We start from the raw sequence: 19,262 nt of genomic DNA on the forward strand, positions 1-19,262 counted from the left end.
GCTGGACATGAATGACCGGTTGTCAACGACTGGGCTATTCAGGCGGGGATGACAAAAATATTTTCTTAGCTCTGATCTCAGGTAAAGGAGAAGGGGGGGGGGGCATTTTTAGAGGAAGAAAATGTTAAAGACCGTCACATTACTGGTACCAACTTCTAAACTCAAGAACAGTATGAGCATGTCGTTACACACTGATGTATCACACCATTGATTCAAGTTGACAAGTTTTGTAATTGATTTCTCCATCAAGTGACTACTTTCTCTAACACCATAGACCTATGCCCTTAAAACACCATAGACATATGCCCAAAAACACTCTACAACTATGGCCTAAAAACATCATAGACCTATGCCATTAAAACACCATACACCTATGCCCTAAAAACACCATAGACCAATGCACTAATATACCATGCAACACCATACCCAATAAAGTAACAGTAACAATTCCATTTTACTGTTGTCACCCTCGTACCGGATATTTATCATCTCCTGAAAATTATAATCGAAACACTTGGTAGTTTACGATGTTCTGCAAGATCACAGCAATTACTTACAATAGTGGGTTTTTAGATTACACAGTAGGCCTCAATCTTTTATTGGTCTACCCTCGTGCCCACGCAGTATTGGTATAAATGTCAGAGTCCCACGCATCTTGCTGGGGAGTCTGCACTACATCAACCCAACACAACTACAACATCACAATAACCACCATTACTCCCTAAACTAAACTTCGGCAGTTGTTAGTCCAACTATTGGGATGATGGGGGGTGGGGGTGGGGGTGGGGGGTTGAAACACAAGGTGAGAGAGTTTGATTGGCTGGTGGTGGATGTTTATAAACAGCCCGGGGATAAAAGGCGTTGCTAGGGGGTGCCGGGGATAAACGGAATCAGATTACGTAACATTCGCTAATTATTGTGTGGCTGGAACAATTAGCTTCAGGCGGGGGTGGTGCCGAGAGGGGGTGGGTAGTTATCTGGTTGTTCTGAGGGGTGGAGGTGGTAAAATGAGTTGGGGTTGCTTGATTGTAGGGGAGGGAGAAAGAACGAATGATATACGTTTGTAACTTTTCTTGGTGAAAAGCATCGACATAATAAATCTTCCAGGTACAACTTATCACCGGGTGAAGAGATAGGTCTTTGTATCGTGACATGTCAAGCTGAGTCGTCCACTCAATCGACTGTGTGGTCAGCACATTTGAAGTTGGTCAGCACGTTTGAGGGTGGTCAGCATATTTGAGGGTGGTCAGCACATTAGAGGGTGGTCAGCATATTAGAGGGTGGTCAGCATATTAGAGGGTGGTCAGCATATTAGAGGGTGGTCAGCATATTAGAGGGTGGTCAGGGTGGTCAGCACATTAGAGGGTGGTCAGCATATTAGAGGGTGGTCAGCATATTAGAGGGTGGTCAGCACATTTGAGGGTGGTCAGCATATTAGAGGGTGGTCAGCATATTAGAGGGTGGTCAGCATATTAGAGGGTGGTCAGCATATTAGAGGGTGGTCAGCATATTAGAGGGTGGTCAGCATATTAGAGGGTGGTCAGCATATTAGAGGGTGGTCAGCATATTAGAGGGTGGTCAGGGTGGTCAGCACATTAGAGGGTGGTCAGCATATTAGAGGGTGGTCAGCATATTAGAGGGTGGTCAGCATATTAGAGGGTGGTCAGCATATTAGAGGGTGGTCAGCATATTAGAGGGTGGTCAGCATATTAGAGGGTGGTCAGCATATTAGAGGGTGGTCAGCATATTAGAGGGTGGTCAGCATATTAGAGGGTGGTCAGCATATTAGAGGGTGGTCAGGGTGGTCAGCATATTAGAGGGTGGTCAGCATATTAGAGGGTGGTCAGGGTGGTCAGCATATTAGAGGGTGGTCAGCATATTAGAGGGTGGTCAGCATATTAGAGGGTGGTCAGCATATTAGAGGGTGGTCAGGGTGGTCAGCATATTAGAGGGTGGTCAGCATATTAGAGGGTGGTCAGCACATTTGAAGGTGTCCTGATAGGGCTACGGACCGACACCGCGAACCAGTTTGCTTAGATAAAGCCCACATTAGTGTTAGCTTTAATTAATTAATATCCACTGGCAAACTAATTTAAAAGATAACCAGTGTTATACGTCTAAACAATTAGCTGATATGATGAACAGCACGTTTATATAACACAAATAAAAAATACATATGCTTGTTGTCAACACCTCAAATAAAATCCCCCCTCCAAGACAGACCAGCGTTATTAAGAGTTGTTAAAACATAATCTAAACTTTAACCCGCAAGGTCAACCCAACTCTCCCCCCATATGTTTCCGAGTTATTCCAAAAGCACAAAGCCCATTTGATTCCCCACAGCGCAATATCCGCGGTACAGAATCATTTAGCGCGGCAGGCAGGAAGGGGTGTGCAGGCCATATGTCCAAACAAAGGAGGAAAACCTTCACCACACAGACTTAACAAAAAAATGTATTTTGACAGGAATTAAGGGATAGAATTTAAACACGCCGGGTCAGGCTGTCTATCGGAGCCCAGCGGGGGTCGGGGCCCAGCGGGGGTCGGGTCCCAGCGGGGGTCGACAGTAAAGCAAGGGTCGACAGTAAAGTTGTACACGTCTGATTAAAAACAAACGGCCCGTTGTTGATGTGGGTGACAGATATGGGGGGTGGGGGGGGGGAGACATTACCTAGGTCGCGTCATTTCCGGTTCGTCTATTAGGTTAATTAATCATTAAAAGTGCAGATGTGATAACTGATGCCTATATGTATATAACAAGTGTCTGTATTCTTTCGCGATTAACACAGGCTCGGAGTGGAAGGACGAGGTAGCTAATACTAAACCATACACGGCGCAGTAAGTTAACTGGTCTTGATATGTCCTATAGCAAATCGGATCTTGCTCATTTTCAGTGCTGCCTCTATTTTTTTTTTAAACCTCTTAAATAGCTGACTATATTTGAACATGGTTTCAATTTATTTTTAATTTAAAAAAAAAACGATAGAAAATTTCCTAAATTAAAATGCACTTGAAACATACATGTCAATGATCACGTGAATTACTGTACGATGACATCGGGGGGGGGGGGGGGGGGGGATTCTGTTAAACTAAGGAGTACCCGCCACACCAACACCCATCCCACACCAAACCTATAAAGCTAATCAAAAATTGACAGTCTGCATGCACATACACTCACTCACACACACACTCATACATACACTCACACACCCAATGAACTTTCGAGACCGGGTTTTACCGGAAATACGTCACGGTCACGTTTCACGCAATTCCAGCCCTCGTCACGTGTGCTGCTCCCCCACTAGGTACAACGGGCTTTTACTAGTGGCGAGCGGCCCGACGGGCGCACGTGTTAACTAAAAATAAACAAATATGAAACTAAAGCTCCAAGCTTCTGATAAATGGAGGGGGCGGGGCGGTGAGACGGAGGCCGTGTTAAGACAAAGCCATGTCCGACTGTGGCTCGACTGCAGCTAGACTTTCATCTCCACTCACAACACTTCGCCTCGCTATTGCATTACAAGTAGGGGGGGGGGGGGGGTGTGAACAATGAAAACTATTCTACTGGATGCAGAAATTTGGTGGAATGCATGGCTTATGCGAAATGGATTATACACATACACTTGAGTTACTTAAACAAACTTACATTTCAAGAAAGTAACACGGCCAAATGTAAAACAAAAGCTGACATTACAAAGCTCAAAATATTTTTTACATATGTGTAAGTAAGGACGATGAAATATGTTTTGGGCAAATATCTATGGAGATCCCCCTCCCACTCCTGTATGTGTACAGATTTTAGAGAAATGTACATAGACATGAATGAGTACATAGAAATGTACATAGACATGTATGTGTACAGAGAAATGTACATAGACATAAATGTGTACAGAGAAATGTACACAGCCATGAATGTGTACAGAGAAATGTACATAGACATATGTATGTGTACAGAGAAACAGTCTGAACGTTCACATGCTCGAGCAGGCCATGTCCAAGCCATCCAGTAACAACATTAGCAATGCTTGCAGTGGTAGGAATGTGGGACAATGATAAACGACGGAGGAGGAGCGCAGGAGCCGCGTACACACATACACACATAGACACACACACACAGACACAAACCCGTTATCTACGTCTGACCGAGTGGCATTCCACTGTCACGGTAGGGATGCTAAAGGCCAGTTAGGGTTAAGTTGGGTGTTTTATTGGGGAGGGGGAGGGGGGTGATGTTACCAGCCAGTTAGGGTTAAGAATTGGGTGGGGAGGGAGGGGGAGGGGAGTGGTGATGTTACAGGTCAGTTAGGGTTAAGAGTTGGGTTTTTTTATATGGGATGGAGGAGGGGGATGGGGAGGGTGGATTTTACAGGCCAGTTAGGGTTAAGAGTTGGGTGTTTTATTGGGGAGGGGGAAGGGATGGAGGGAGGGGGAGAGTTGGGTGTTGTATTGGTGTGGGGCAAGGAGGAGCATGCTAAAGGCCAGTTAGGGTTCAGAGATGAATGTTTTACCGGTAGGCTGGGGGGGGGGGGGTGGAGGTGTGGAGGAGGGAGGTGGATGTGACACAATACATTCAGCCCGCTACCACCAGGGCGAGAGGGGAGATAACACAAACGATGTATGCTAACCGCGAACAAGTACGAGCAGTGTGGGCTCCATGTTGGAGAAATTGCCAGCGCAAGATGGGAGATAACTGGTGCACGACCCACAAGAGGGGAGGCTACCATTAATAACTCTGTCATGTCTGGCACCCACTTCCATGCCGGCGTAAGTCAGACGTCAGTTGTCCCTGTGTAGACCCTAATTGTTTCCTAATTACTTTAGTTCTACAGTCGAACACTATCAGCTGTGTCGTTCATGCCTTTACGTTTATATATAATACATGTCAATCAAGCGAATAAAAAACAAAAACTATAATTTATTTTCAGACTTGTATATATTTTACAGCCGTAATAAAAGTCAAGGGCAATTGTGAATTATGATGTCGGCTATATACATTGTCATGTTTTTTTGAGGTCATAATATTTCTTCTTCTTCTTCGTTCTTAATTTTTAGTGTTGGAAGGGATCGAGCTTTTGCCAACTCGACCACGCCTTCATCACAATTAAGGATACGTGTCAACTGGTTATGCGCCATTGCGGCATTGACTCCGATTTCAGCCTTCTTTTCTTTTTGGATTTGCTTCCATAGCCTTTGTCCTACCAAGAACAGGTTATAATACAATCATGCATGTCTTGGAGTCTCCCCCCCCCCTCCCCTCCACACATTCACACACGAACCCACCCGAGTAAATTATACAAAACTCGTCAGTGATTTAATACTAATGTACGCCATCTACCAGAATAAGAAATTAGTATATCCTACTTAGTAAAAAAAATGTTTCACTCTGTAATGTAACAAATACAACGATTCTCTCTTCACTATTCTAGTTGTAAAGACACGAGCGATGTAATGTAATAAGCAACGACCATTATGGGCCCCGACCATAATGGGCCCCGACCGGGTTAAGTTTGGTACTCGTGACAACGACATGACGTTACATCTGTGGTGTGTCATCTCAAGTTGTAACCCGGCAACATCCTCAACAACTGGCCGCCCTACTTCATCCCACGGCAAGGTGAGTGTGTGTGTGTGGGGGGGGGGGGGTGGGGGGGGTGTCGAAGGCCCGCAGTTAATGAGTTGAAAACGATTTGACCCGGGCTGTTTTTTCTATGATCTGGAGGGAATCCGCGAAAGTTTGCCCGGCCTTTTGGCAGGCGTCTGCCAAATTTTAAACCAACACTGTTTGGTGCAGGCTTTTTAAATACCAAGCGAAAAGGGGGCGGGGGGGTCTTTTTTTTCATTTAAAAAATACAAGGGGGAGGGGGGGTAAAAACCGTATCAGTTTTTTGAAAAGCATATCTTGTAGTCTGCTAGGAACGTGCAGAGATGACGAGCAACCAGTTACGTCACTCAGGCGAGCTGATGGCGCAAGTGTGAGGGCTTATCACGCCGCGACAGGTCATATCATCCCATCAGATTTTTCTCGGCCTATTTTCTGCTCAAACTTCTGTATGCTTGGCGTGGTTTCACGTCTTGTACTTTTTCAAAAGTTTATCATAATTGAAAATAACGGAATCTTTGTGTTAAAGGCTATCGCATTAGCAATTCAATTTCTTTCAAACAACCTCGGCGAATAGAGGTAACAGATAACTGCAGTTAATGGATATCTTTCTTTGATTTTATTTCGTTTATTTATGTGTGTGTAGTGGGGTTATACAAGGTGATGCTACAGTCAAATAAAAGAAAAAATAACACGACAAACAAAAAACGTTTTTGTTATCTTTTCAAATATTATGCCGATATTTTTCGCCCCTTGTTTACTACATTTTGTAGCCCACGTAATGGAATGTTTTACAGTAAAATCGGCCTGAATGAAAATTTACTCCACAAGACCCAGCAGTGACAGGGCTGTTGGCTTGTTCAGGCTCTGTTTGTCTGTAGCCTTGATGACATTTGACCTCACCCCCCCCCCTTGTCCTTTCACACGTGTCCTACTTCTGTCTAATGGCCCAACGACCGTCAAGTGAATATTTCACTTGGGCCGGAATTTTTCCACAAAAATGGCATCTCTGTGATTTTTTTATCACGTTACAAGGAGTGCGTGGGAGGTGTAGGAGAGGGTGGGGCTTACATGAGGGGGTCAGAGTTTACATGGTTATGAGGGGGTCAGAGTTCACAGTAGGGGGTCTGGGTGTAGACAAGGAATTCCATAAAACCTTAAGTAACTCCCAGATTCCAGAGATGTGTCACCACACGTAGAACCTCAGCCAGTGACCCTTAGCTTACCGCGAGTAGGACGCTGAATATTTAGGTGACTCTTAGATTAGCACGTATGTAAAACTAGCCGTGTCACCTATTCTTTAGTTGACCATAGGTGCTAACAGCCTTCTTCTCTCCAGGTGTAAATCTCCTACTTTAAATTTACAAACTAACGTGGCAATGCTAATGGGGAAAATATATGTTCTATAGCCTACGTAATCCCCAACAAATGTTTTAAATCCTCACAATGGGAGGGTAACTTGATAGGGGTATCGTAGCAACGAACAGCGTCGTGGTTATGGTGATGTCCCAATTTGTTGAGTATTTTGTTTTTTGTAGCGAGCCAGCAGTGTCAGTGGGACAATTGACTCGTTAATTGCGATATAAATCAACTCGGTCATTTAACTATCTGGACTTGATAGCTCTACACGGGCGGGGGGTCGGGTTTCATTGTGGGGGCAAGTACGACAGCTTTTTGTGTTTTGTGGGGGGAGGGATATGTGCAGGGGGGATGGAGTTAAGTGATTTTGGGTACAAGGGGTGAGGGGAGTGGGGTGGGTAGTGATAAGTTGATCTAGGGTTTGGGGGGGGGGGGGGGAGAGTAGGGTGTAGAGGGGAGTTGGTGCTGAGAGGAGCAGGGTATTGAGGAGTGGGTTGTAGGGTGTTAAGTAGTAGAGTGCACTGAATGGGAACAGGGTAAAAGGACACAAAAATCAAGAAGAAAAAAAATTTGTGTTGTTTTTACAAAAGCGTAAATTGCCGTAAATGTACTGCCCTACAATACGCTGAGCAATATAAACAAATTATTATATCATAGATAGTGGGAGAGACAGAGAGACGATTATTATTTGCCCAGATTCCTACATCTTAAGTGACAATGTCTTAGTAACGTACAAATGTGGTGCTGTTGATTAAGGTAATTCTACATATGGTTCGTTATGTGAGTCTACCTACAAACTATACCGTCTGTAGTAAAGAGTGTGTGTGTGTGTGGGGGGGGGGGGGGGGGTTCTCATTTCACTTCCTTCCCCATAATGTAATTTTTTTTAAAATAAGCATGATTTCTCCATCTTGTCTATACCGCCATTCTACCATTACCTCGCTCCACACATTGACTTAAAGTTGACGGCAAATAAAGACACCACACACTAAAATGTACGACCAGCCTCTATCTTTAAGCACGAGACTGCTATACTAAAGGTCCGTCTATAATTACATTAATTTAAAAATCTGAAAGCAAATATTCTAGAAGGTACGGTGTTACCCCCACCCCCCCGACTATCAATGACTCCTGTACCCATCAGCGCCTGACCCCCAGCCATAAGATATGTGTTAAGGAGCACGACGCCGTGACTTTGCATACGAACGGGACGGGGCCAGACTTGGAGACTTTAAAATAAAGAGAAACTCTGGCAAGAAGTTTTTTTTCTCTCCACAAACCATTTTTACATTAGCCAGATTTTTTTAAAAACTGAAACACTCAAGCAAAGGCCTGTAACTTCATAGGCGGCCTTCGTTTCAAATTAATACACCCTCTTTCTACCCCCCCCCCCCCCCCCCCCATTTTAAAATGTAGAGAGATTATTATAATTCAAACAAATTGATTTTTTTTAATGCATAAAAAAAGCTTTCGACACGAGGGCACTAGGCTGGTTTTCGTCCCTCGCTTGTCAACGGCCCATCTTTGAAGATCCAATCGAATCTTACATCTCATTATCGTCTAATACGATTGCGCGCATTCGTAACACAAGTTATCATCGCAGTTGTTTGATTAGACTTGTTCTTATGCTGATCTGTGGCTCGGTTTTGTAGTGATGGGACCTAGCCTAGCCGCTGGCACAGTTGTAAAGATATTGGGGGACTATAGTAACGTGATGATGGATGTTTCTCAGCACTAAAGATTTGAGCTATGTGGGACTGTTTTATCGCGCCACTACAATCTACCAACGTGGTAGTGACCACAGCTGGACGTCTGACCAGCTACCAACGTGGTAGTGACCACAGCTGAACATCCGACCAGCTACCAACGTGGTAGTGACCACAGCTGGACCTCTGACCAGCTACCAACGTGGTAGTGACCACACCTGGACATCTGACCAGCTACCAACGTGGTAGTGACCACACCTGGACATCTGACCAGCTACCAACGTGGTAGTGACCACACCTGGACATCTGACCAGCTACCAACGTGGTAGTGACCACAGCTGAACATCCGACCAGCTACCAACGTGGTAGTGACCACAGCTGAACCTCTGACCAGATACCAACGTGGTAGTGACCACAGCTGGACATCCGACCAGCTACCAACGTGGTAGTGACCACAGCTGGACATCTGACCAGCTACGACCGTGACAGTGGACTGGACTTAACACTGTGCTATCACCGGGTGACAAAGGCTTAGGGCGAGGGCCCCTGTGGTCAAGTGAGGATAAAGAGCACATTGTCCTGGAACTTAAGCTGAAAGAAGCACCTGCCAGCGATTATCCTTTTAACGCCCCAACACGGCAGGAGCGGTACCTCACTAATCGTAAATCGCTTGACAGTCACATAAAATATCTTCATTAGTTTTTTCCTCAACAAACATCCCATAAACCGGCTACAGTTTTATACACCGAGTCTACAGGCGCGCACACTGAATCAGTTTTACAGCCCTCGTCGTCGCCATATTGGCTGATTCCGTCAAGATGGCGGATTCTATTTTTATCCCATTACTCAGCCCGACAAAATACAGGTGCTCTCGCGTCAATAAGAATGCCCAGAGGGCACCACTTCCGTCTGTGGCATTAAGATAACGGCCATCACCTGCGTGGACAGTGGCTATCGGGTCAGTTCATGGCGAGGATTGACAGGGGTGGGTTCGAGATAAAGTGCGAAGTGAGCTACACTAATCCCGTCTTGCCTTAGAGAATATTCTGGCAATTATTGTGTTCAGTATAGCATCAGCACACGGCTACAGCAAAGTATGTGTAGGGGGGGAGGGATGTGACGAGGTTTTGAAATTTTCAGGAGAAATATGACCCTAAACTAAAACAAGTATAGTGTTTCCTGATGAATTGTATACTCTCAATACGGTAAACATCCAAAAAACGTAGTCAAAACAATCTGTATTGGTTTATGAAATTAAGTTATCTCGTGCACATATGTATCAGAATCCTTAACGGTTGTATTCTAGCATAAGACGTACCTTCAAATCTAAACATGCAGCATAACGATTATAACGTGTAATGGACCCTTCGCTCTATAATTAAACTACTCAGCGGTAACATAACCTATTGATAAAATATTAATCCCATAATAAAAAATATTATACACGCCTCATTAAGTACTAATCGAGTTCTCCATGTATGTAATTAACATGTATGGGGTAAATTTTTTTATTCCGGAAGTTGCGCCAGACGAACCTCAGCAACCTGCAATGTTGGCGCGTTTCATGGTCGATAACTTAGTTAATTACACATCGAGTTTATCTAGCAGTAACCAGGGGCTTATCCCTGCCACCACTCAATGAAAAGCCGATCCTAACTGTATGCCCCAGCGGTTTCCCAGCCCCGAGTAGATTAACGTAAGCTCTTCAGAGCCGGCGGTGTACAGAACGGGAAGAAATTATAATGACATGCTTGGATGGTCCCAATGGATGTTCGGTAACTCTGGCTGGCACTTAAGAGTCGATTGTAGAACTTGCTATAGGTCAATCATTTCAAACCAAGGGCAACACTGCAAACTAGCTGTAGTTTTTTTTTTTATGACCTAGGAATTCTATATAATCGAAATAATTATGTATTTAAAACGGTTAATTCACTGCTTCAATCTAAATCTAACTTTACCGTCTGGGTAATGAACGCAGCCGCTATGCCTGTAGTGAATGATCAGCTATCGAGGACCGATGAAATAAACTATAGTCAAGATTACAGGTCACCGTGTTCAGCGGTCAATCAAGGACTGACCAACGTTATCCTGAGCTCACCAGGGTAGTCTACCGTAGTTAAGTTGCCAGGTAAGACACCCCTACCTAGTTGCCAGTTAAGACACCCCTACCTAGTTGCCAGTTAAGACACCCCTACCTAGTTGCCAGTTAAGACACCCCTACCTAGTTGCCAGGTAAGACACCCCTACCTAGTTGCCAGTTGAGACACCCCTACCTAGTTGCCAGTTAAGACACCCCTACCTAGTTGCCAGTTAAGACACCCCTACCTAGTTGCCAGTTAAGACACCCCTACCTAGTTGCCAGTTAAGACACCCCTACCTAGTTGCCAGTTAAGACACCCCTACCTAGTTGCCAGTTAAGACACCCCTACCTAGTTGCCAGGTAAGACACCCCTACCTAGTTGCCAGTTAAGACACCCCTACCTAGTTGCCAGTTGAGGCACATATTCAAGTTGATGTCCTGTACCACGTTATAAAAAAAAACACTCCCCTAAAAGATCGTATCGTCATCAACACCATGTTTAACCTAGCCCTAGGGATTAGTCTAACCGTAGCCAGGACTGACTAGGAATTAGTCTAACCGTAGCCAGGACTGACCACCGTGAACAGTCCGGTATTGTAACGTTAATCCCCCGTGTTCTAATGGTCAACCTACACTTGACATGGTCAACCTACCTCCCCACCCCCTCCCCCCTCTCGCCGTGTCAACACTTTGCTATCAACAGGCAGATCGAACAGTGTATTAACGTGAGGGGGGGGGGGTATTGGGTCAGTGGTCACACGGGCTGGACAAAGGTGCTCATTAACACTTCTGACACCGGTTAACAAGGTGTCCAGTTGGTCACTGGGCAGCTCACCGTCACATGCAACACGTGAGAGGGTGAAATAATGGATGGATCAACACGAGTTACATGACAAATATAATGGAACAACCCACGTTACTTTCGGTGTGTACACATTACAAACTATAGGCACACGTTAGGAGATACCTCGGCACTGAGTACTTTTATATCTGTACTAGATTATAATGTTGTGGTTCTCAACCCGGGTTCCATCGAGCCCCAGGGGTTCGATGAGACAGTCTCAGGGGTTTGGCGGATTTCAAGACAGACACCCGACTTTTATGATTTAAGATAGGATTTTGTACGTGTGGACGATAGAATTATTAAGAAGGGTTATGTGAACGCACTTATAAACCTCGTAGGGTTTGTTACATCCAAAAAGTTTAAGAACCACTGTTACAATTAATATCACATTTCATTATTTTTATTACTATTCTTAAGAAGACTTTAAATAATTATTATCATTTATATCGCTACTCCTAATAATAATTAACTATTATACCAATGTTGTTTTTAAAAGTAGACAAAGTGGACAAATATTTAAAGAAATATTTAATGTAAATTTTTATGTTGAGAAAAACATTTTTGGTGTTGGCCCTGTTGTCAGAGCAAGTACCTGAACCTCTAAGACGTTTATTTAGGTCACGTGCCTCCATCTTCCCCCCCCCCTCCCCGTCTGGCTGGGTTAAAGAAAGAACGTACGCCCCGCGCCTATCTGGTAACCCCCCCCCCCCCCCCCCCGTCACAAGTCATTCACAAGAAGCCATGATTCACTCCCCTGGCTGGCCTAACGATCAGACTTACCTGAAAGGTAGGTAGCTGTTTGTCTGGGGGGGGGGGGGCGGTGGGGTTTCGCTCAGCCGTTACAACTTTCGGTCGCCAGTTTATGATGGTATGTACAGGGCATCTAAGCTAACAAGACACAGTAGTTAACCTAACGATAACCTACAAATAAGCCCTTACTAATTCATCTAACATAACAGTATTAAACCTACGAATAAGCCCTTACTAATTCATCTAAGACAGTATTAAATCTACAAATAAGCCCTTACAAATTCATCTAACAAAACACAGTATTAAACCTACCAATAAGCCCTTATTCCTTCACATAAAAAATAACTGCGTGTTTCGACTAAAAACCGAAAAAGTGTTTTTAGTTAATATTTTTAAAACTTTGGAAAAAAATAAAAAAATAAAAGCTACGAACTCTACTTGATGCGGTATTTCTAATGATGAAGCAAACGTGTTTTACAATTGGGAACCTTCTTTAGCCCTCGCTGATTGGCGCTAATAATTAATATAGGTCAGTCTGGGTAGTGTAGGCGCACTTGGCAAATTTTGTAAGGTTATTTCAGAAAGGAAAAAAAAAAACGTTTCCAACTCCAACCCCAATGACGCTGTCTAGATGAAACGCAATCCCCTCGGAACAATCAACCCCAGATCCCCGGCGCTGCCCGGTTCAAAACTCGCTCAGGCCTCGGTTAATTTCCCGTGACCTAGTCTTTGACACGGCGGCCAGCGCCATTAGTGTCGCGGGCTTTAGAACGATTCCATCTTTCGGCGCGGTGTCAAAGGTCACGTCTGTCAAACCAATGACAGGGAAATAAAGTCAAGGCCGACGGCGAGTGAGTAAGCGAGTAACAACGGCACAATTAAATTAAACAGCTAAACCGCCAGAAGAAAGGGAGGGGGTGGGGGGTGTAACACCCCACAGCAATGATTGAATTTGATACCCCCTTTACAAAAGACCTGTTACCGGGACCTAAGATCACCGCCACAATACCGCTAGCTTAACTTTTCATCAGCTAATCCCGACCCCCTGTTGATGTACCCACGAGGCTAATGGATATGTATTGGAGAATTGGCATGACCGAATGGAACAGCAAACGAGTGGACGCCGTGTTAGCTAGCTTTAAGTAGATAGCGCACCATTATTTGGTGCGGACAATGGCGCACTTCGGGAAGTCCTATTCTGGTACGTTATTCCCCCCAAAGCTCCGTGCTAATCCATTGAGGCATGACATTCTTAGGCTTCTTGTGTACCGTGTAGTCCAGCCACTGATAGCGGGGTGTCTTTAATACACTTTGTAAAACACCTCCACCCCACACACCCCACCAAACCCAACATGTTAAGGGTTTCATGTAAGGTGGGAGGGGGGGGTGAAGTCGCGAATATTGCCAGAGGTTTAAATACTCATTTCTCATTTTTTGAAAGCTTTTTGGTGGGATATAAATTATTCACTCAGCGGAATTGGGGGCTCGGGATGATCCGGGTGGGGGAGGGGGGGGGGGAAGTGGAGTCTTTAAAATTGTCACCGTCATTATCAAATATTTTCAGATATGTAAGCAACACTTTCAGTACTCAAAACAAGAAATGGAACAATGTGTAACAAAACGCGTCACTGATTCTTGTAGGCTACACACAGAATAAATATATCCATAGACTTGGCCCCCCACACCCAGACTAAAATAAAACTAAATACATCGGTACATTCCTCTATTGTCAGACTAGATTCGTGACTTTTAAACCACCCTTTTTCACGACATTTTTTATATTTTTACTTAAAAATATTAACAAGAAACATCAATATTTCAACTTTACTCGGGATAAAAACTGGATTAAAAAAAAAAGAAACCAGGGACCACAACTCGACAGATATTCACAACATTTTAATATTTCTTTTTTTTTTTAAATAAAAAGCTGTATGGGGGGGGGGGGGGGGGGGAGGCAACTTGTATGTATCGCCCATCCCGCCACGTCTTAACCCGCCCTCTCGCGGATGTTGTCATAAATCTTATTTATCAATCCCGCTAACACGACGAGGGTAGGCAGATAATGATACGGGCGAGTTTTACAAGGGGTGAACGATGGGGAGGGGTGGGGTGGGGAGGGGGGGAGAGAATTAGGAATGCCAACATTCCCCAGACTTCGGTACCTGAAATATCTAAAAAAAAAATGGTGGACCTTTATAAAACACCTCCCTCGTTTTCAATCAGCATCTTCCTGTTGCCAGTAGCAACGTAAACTTCCGGTTAATTGCTTCACCTGGCCATATGGACAAGTCAGTTTCTTACCTAGGTAGTTTTTTAAAGGGCTTAACTAACAAGTCAGTTTCTTACCTAGGTAGTTTTTTTAAAGGACTTTACTAACAAGTCAGTTTTTTACCTAGGTAGTTTTTTAAAGGGCTTTACTAACAAGTCAGTTTCTTACCTAGGTAGTTTTTTTAAAGGACTTTACTAACAAGTCAGTTTTTTACCTAGGTAGTTTTTTAAAGGGCTTTACTAACAAGTCCGTTTCTTACCTAGGTAGTTTTTTAAAGGGCTTTACTAACAAGTCAGTTTTTTACCTAGGTAGTTTTTTTAAAGGACTTTACTAACGTTATCTTATGGATAACAAGTCAGATTTTTTACATATTCGTTGTTGTTGTTTGTTTTGTATTTTTTTTAAGAATTTACTAATTTTATCAAACTGACAATTCACTTTGAATTACATAGTCGTTGTGTTATTTAAAAAAAAGAACTTACTAACGTAATTTTACGGAGGAAAAATCAGGTAAAAAGTGTTATATTGAGTTTTTCAATGTTTTAAAATGAAGGTTAAAACATTAGACGGGTAGCTAGACTGTGCATATAGTGTGTTTAAGTAAAAATTTTCCGAGTGTAAAGAATGAAGTTTGAAATATTAGACGGTTAGCTAGACATATAGTGTGTTAAATTTTTTTGTAGTGTGTAAGGAATGAAGTTTGAAACATTAGTTAGACGGTTAGCTAGACTGTGCATGTAGTGTGTTAAATTTTGTCGTGTGTAAGAATGAAGTTTGAAACCCCAGAAGGGTGGCTAGACTGTGCATATAGTGTGTTAAATTTTGTCGTGTGTAAGAATGAAGTTTGAAACCCCAGAAGGGTAGCTAGACTGTGCATATAGTGTGTTAAATTTTGTCGTGTGTAAGAATGAAGTTTGAAACCCCAGAAGGGTAGCTAGACTGTGCATATAGTGTGTTAAATTGTCGTGTGTAAGAATGAAGTTTGAAACCCCAGAAGGGTAGCTAGACTGTGCATATAGTGTGTTAAATTTTGTCGTGTGTAAGAATGAAGTTTGAAACCCCAGAAGGGTAGCTAGACTGTGCATATAGTGTGTTAAATTTTGTCGTGTGTAAGAATGAAGTTTGAAACCCCAGAAGGGTAGCTAGACTGTGCATAAACAAAGCTTAAAGCCTTCTAACAGGTGTGCATGTTAACGGGCTGTTGAAAGCTAGGCTAGACCTAAAAGGTGTGTTTTTGGTTAAGTGTAAGGAGTTTGTGTCCTATGCCGTTTACAATGTTGGTATTATGTTGTGGCGTTGTGTCTTAAATAGTTTACAATCAAAGTATTATTTTCTGGTGTTGTCTTAACTAGTTTACAATGTTAGTATTATTTTGTTCTATTGTCCCAGTAATGTAATGAAAGGCTCTACACACTACATTGCGAACTCATATGATAAGTCAATATCTCACATAATGTACATAGCCATGTACACATACATACTTGCTGGGAGAGGCGGGGGGGGGGCTAAACACTAAGCCTTATTTTTAGTGACCAAAGATAGTGAGAGACTCAGGACACACAGTATTCACCAATGTAAGACAGTGAGAGACTCAGGATGTACTCACCAATGTAAGCATTCCACAGTGTATTGAGATCCGCGTGGTGTGCGAAACATCCTTTCATAATGTTCATGCAATAGTTGCTGCAAGGTTTGGTTGAGGTCAGTCCACGGCAGCGTGGACAGTGCATCATCTTGACCACAGCTTTTAGGCAGCCCTCTGTTGGCGGTATCTGGGGTGTAAAGAATACAGTTGTAATATAAGGGGGTCAGGGGTGTACAGAATACAGTTGTAATATCAGAGGTGTACTTGATGAGTTGTAATATAGGGGTTAAGAGTTCCTGGGGTATATGAGATTTGTTATAGGGTCTGATTCTAGGGGTACATGACAGTTTTATAATAGTGGTCAAGTGCGTCTGTGCTGTATTTTAGATTTATTATAGGGATCAAGGGTGTCAGGGATAAACATGAGATTTATCATAAGGGTCTGGGGTGTACACGGCAAAGTAAATATAATCTAGGGGTCGGGGTGTCAGTAATTTTTTTTAAAGAGGCTTTTGTTATATACAAATGTTGTAAGGTGATAAAAAAAAATCAAATACAAAACAATATCTGATGATTGCCTCGTTATGTCCGCCCCCACCCAACTATCCCGGTGTTTATTCACGGCTGAACCCAACACTAAACGCTGACTGAGGTGATCTCTGCCTACAGCCGTCCTCATTTTTCTTTATCAGCCTTTGCTTTCTGCCCCCAGGGGAGATTACCAAGACGTTACCGTCTGTGTGATGGGCGTTAATCAGGGGACAAAATCGCCGAGTGACGATAAAACAGCACTTGCAGTGAATGCCCATGTCTTGCCATGGGTAAATAAAAGCCACGCAGTGAACGATTACAAATGAAATATTTCATTGGCTCAATGTTTATTTGCACAACTGGTGCAGCCTCCAAAAAAATCTCGGCGCGCCTCCGCCCCTAACGGCTACAAAAACAGACGCGAAAATACACAGCAGACGTAGGAAAACAGCTCCAGGTCTGACACGGTGTGGCCGCCTCTACAGCAGAAGACACGACAAGCGAGTAGATTGTACCTCATGTTGGGTAACTATTTCAGCCCTCGCATTCTCTTCTGCTATACCACAGCAATCCTATACACAATATTTACAATAGGGCTGGTAAGTAGGTCACCAACCAGTTCTATGGCTCATGCAGGTTTTATTGAGCCGTAGAACTAGTTGGTGACCTACTTACCAGCCCTATACTCCGTGTAGTTTTACAAAAATTAACTCATTACTTATTAATAATGGTTGAAGGAACTTACCCTAGTTTCAAACAAAGCCGAAATACATCAAAGAAACGTAAAAATAATTCACTAAAAGAATAGGATTTTTTCTTATTCGTTCTTTGTAATGTTGGAAGGGATTTCCTCCAACACAATTAAGTATTACGCGCCAACTTGGTATGCGACAAATATACCGCTGTCTCCTGTTTCAGCCTAGATTTACTTCCATAGCTTTGTCCACCAAAGAACAAACTACAGGGCAGCAGTTGTTTGATTTTGGAGTTTTCTCTCCTAGACGAGTTGCTATCGAACCAAGAGTCTGTTCGGTTTATCAATGGTGAGCTTTAGCGACTCGACTGTTGAAAAATTTCTAAAGCTAGTGATTTGCCTGTAAATATGAACAGACAAATTAACAATATTTTTTTTTAATTTCACCGCAAGTCGCACCAATGTAATGCCGTAGCCTGTACATAATGTCCAACAAATTTATTTCCAAAAGTTAATCTCCTTGCTAATCTCCTCCACATACAGAGAGGGCTGGGTACTGACGGGACGGTTGGAGGATAAAAGAAAGGCATGTTATTCTTAAAGACTCGGCTATCCTAAATGACTGGATGTATTCCCATACAAGGAAGGCATGTTATTCTTAAAGACTCGGCTATCCTAAATGACTGGATGTATTCCGGTAATTTGGCATGGAGGTAGATATAGCAGAGTTTACTAGGCAGCCTCCCAGCGGTAACTGAGGCCGAAGGTGGATGGCAACTTAAGCCATGAATGAACAGTCAGCCGTACGTTAAATGATTGGGGAGGGGGGGGGGGGGGGGCAGGGCTGGCCAGACGCTCCACAAGCCGGGGCCTGGATGTCTGCGAACCCGACCAGTCTAGAACCGTCCTGGAACTGTCACGGATAAACTCGCCAGGTAATATTTTCACCTGGTTTAATGGGTCTAGGCCAGGTTAAGGGGGATGCTAAAATATATTGTCATTTCACTGGCTCGATTTTACATTATATTCTTTGATAATATGTGTGCTTTCAACAATATATATTACGTGCCGGTGTATTCTCTTTTGACTAGGTTAATAATTTAACAAAAAAAATAATACCACACACTTAATAGTATACCATATTAGCCAAGAGCTGAAATATTTAGCCCTGAAGTGGGGTTACAAGTTACAACTGTATCTTATTGTATGCACTACATTGTTGTAATGAGTGAGCTAATTACCCAACTACACTTAACTGACAAGCACTTATTTAAAGTATGGACATCATTGGACACCAAATATCAAGTACCACATGGAGCTATTGTACATATTGTACACAATACACTCGTGATGACAAAAGCTAATTGTCTAACGTCTCATTAACCCACAGCGCTTTAGATCCACTTAGATTTATTAACTGGATGATCCAGGGATAAGTACAGGTCTGTAACAATACCCAGTCTATGGTGATGGTGCTTAAGGCTAACAGGCTGACCACTACAATCGTCTGGCCCCTTAAGGCTAACATGTTGACCACTACAATGGTCTGGTCCCTTAAGGCTAACATGTTGACCACTACAATGGTCTGGCCCCTTAAGGCTAACATGTCGACCACTACAATGGTCTGGTCCCTTAAGGCTAACATGTTGACCACTACAATGGTCTGGCCCCTTAAGGCTAACATGTTGACCACTACAATGGTCTGGCCCCTTAAGGCTAACATGCTGACCACTACATTCCCTGTCTACTAAACACGTTGACAATGCTCTGGCCCCTTGAGGCTAACATGCTGACCACTATGAACACGTACCCTGTTAACTGGGTGGGGTACATCAAACGGGCTGG

General features: G+C 43.4%; 1 protein-coding gene across 1 annotated transcript in view; it reads right to left on the bottom strand.

Annotated features, from left to right (window-relative positions):
* LOC131930947 (glypican-6) overlaps positions 1-19,262 on the bottom strand; it is a 78,555-nt gene that overhangs the window by 29,447 nt on the left and 29,846 nt on the right. Inside the window, exon 4 of the mRNA XM_059287630.1 lies at positions 16,214-16,379. Coding sequence (XP_059143613.1) covers positions 16,214-16,379 — 166 coding nt within the window. The remainder of the gene's footprint in view (positions 1-16,213; positions 16,380-19,262) is intronic.

Source organism: Physella acuta, unplaced genomic scaffold, assembly GCF_028476545.2.
Source record: "Physella acuta isolate Inbredline_101_S28 unplaced genomic scaffold, ASM2847654v3 ptg001869l, whole genome shotgun sequence".
Taxonomy (NCBI): domain Eukaryota; kingdom Metazoa; phylum Mollusca; class Gastropoda; family Physidae; genus Physella; species Physella acuta.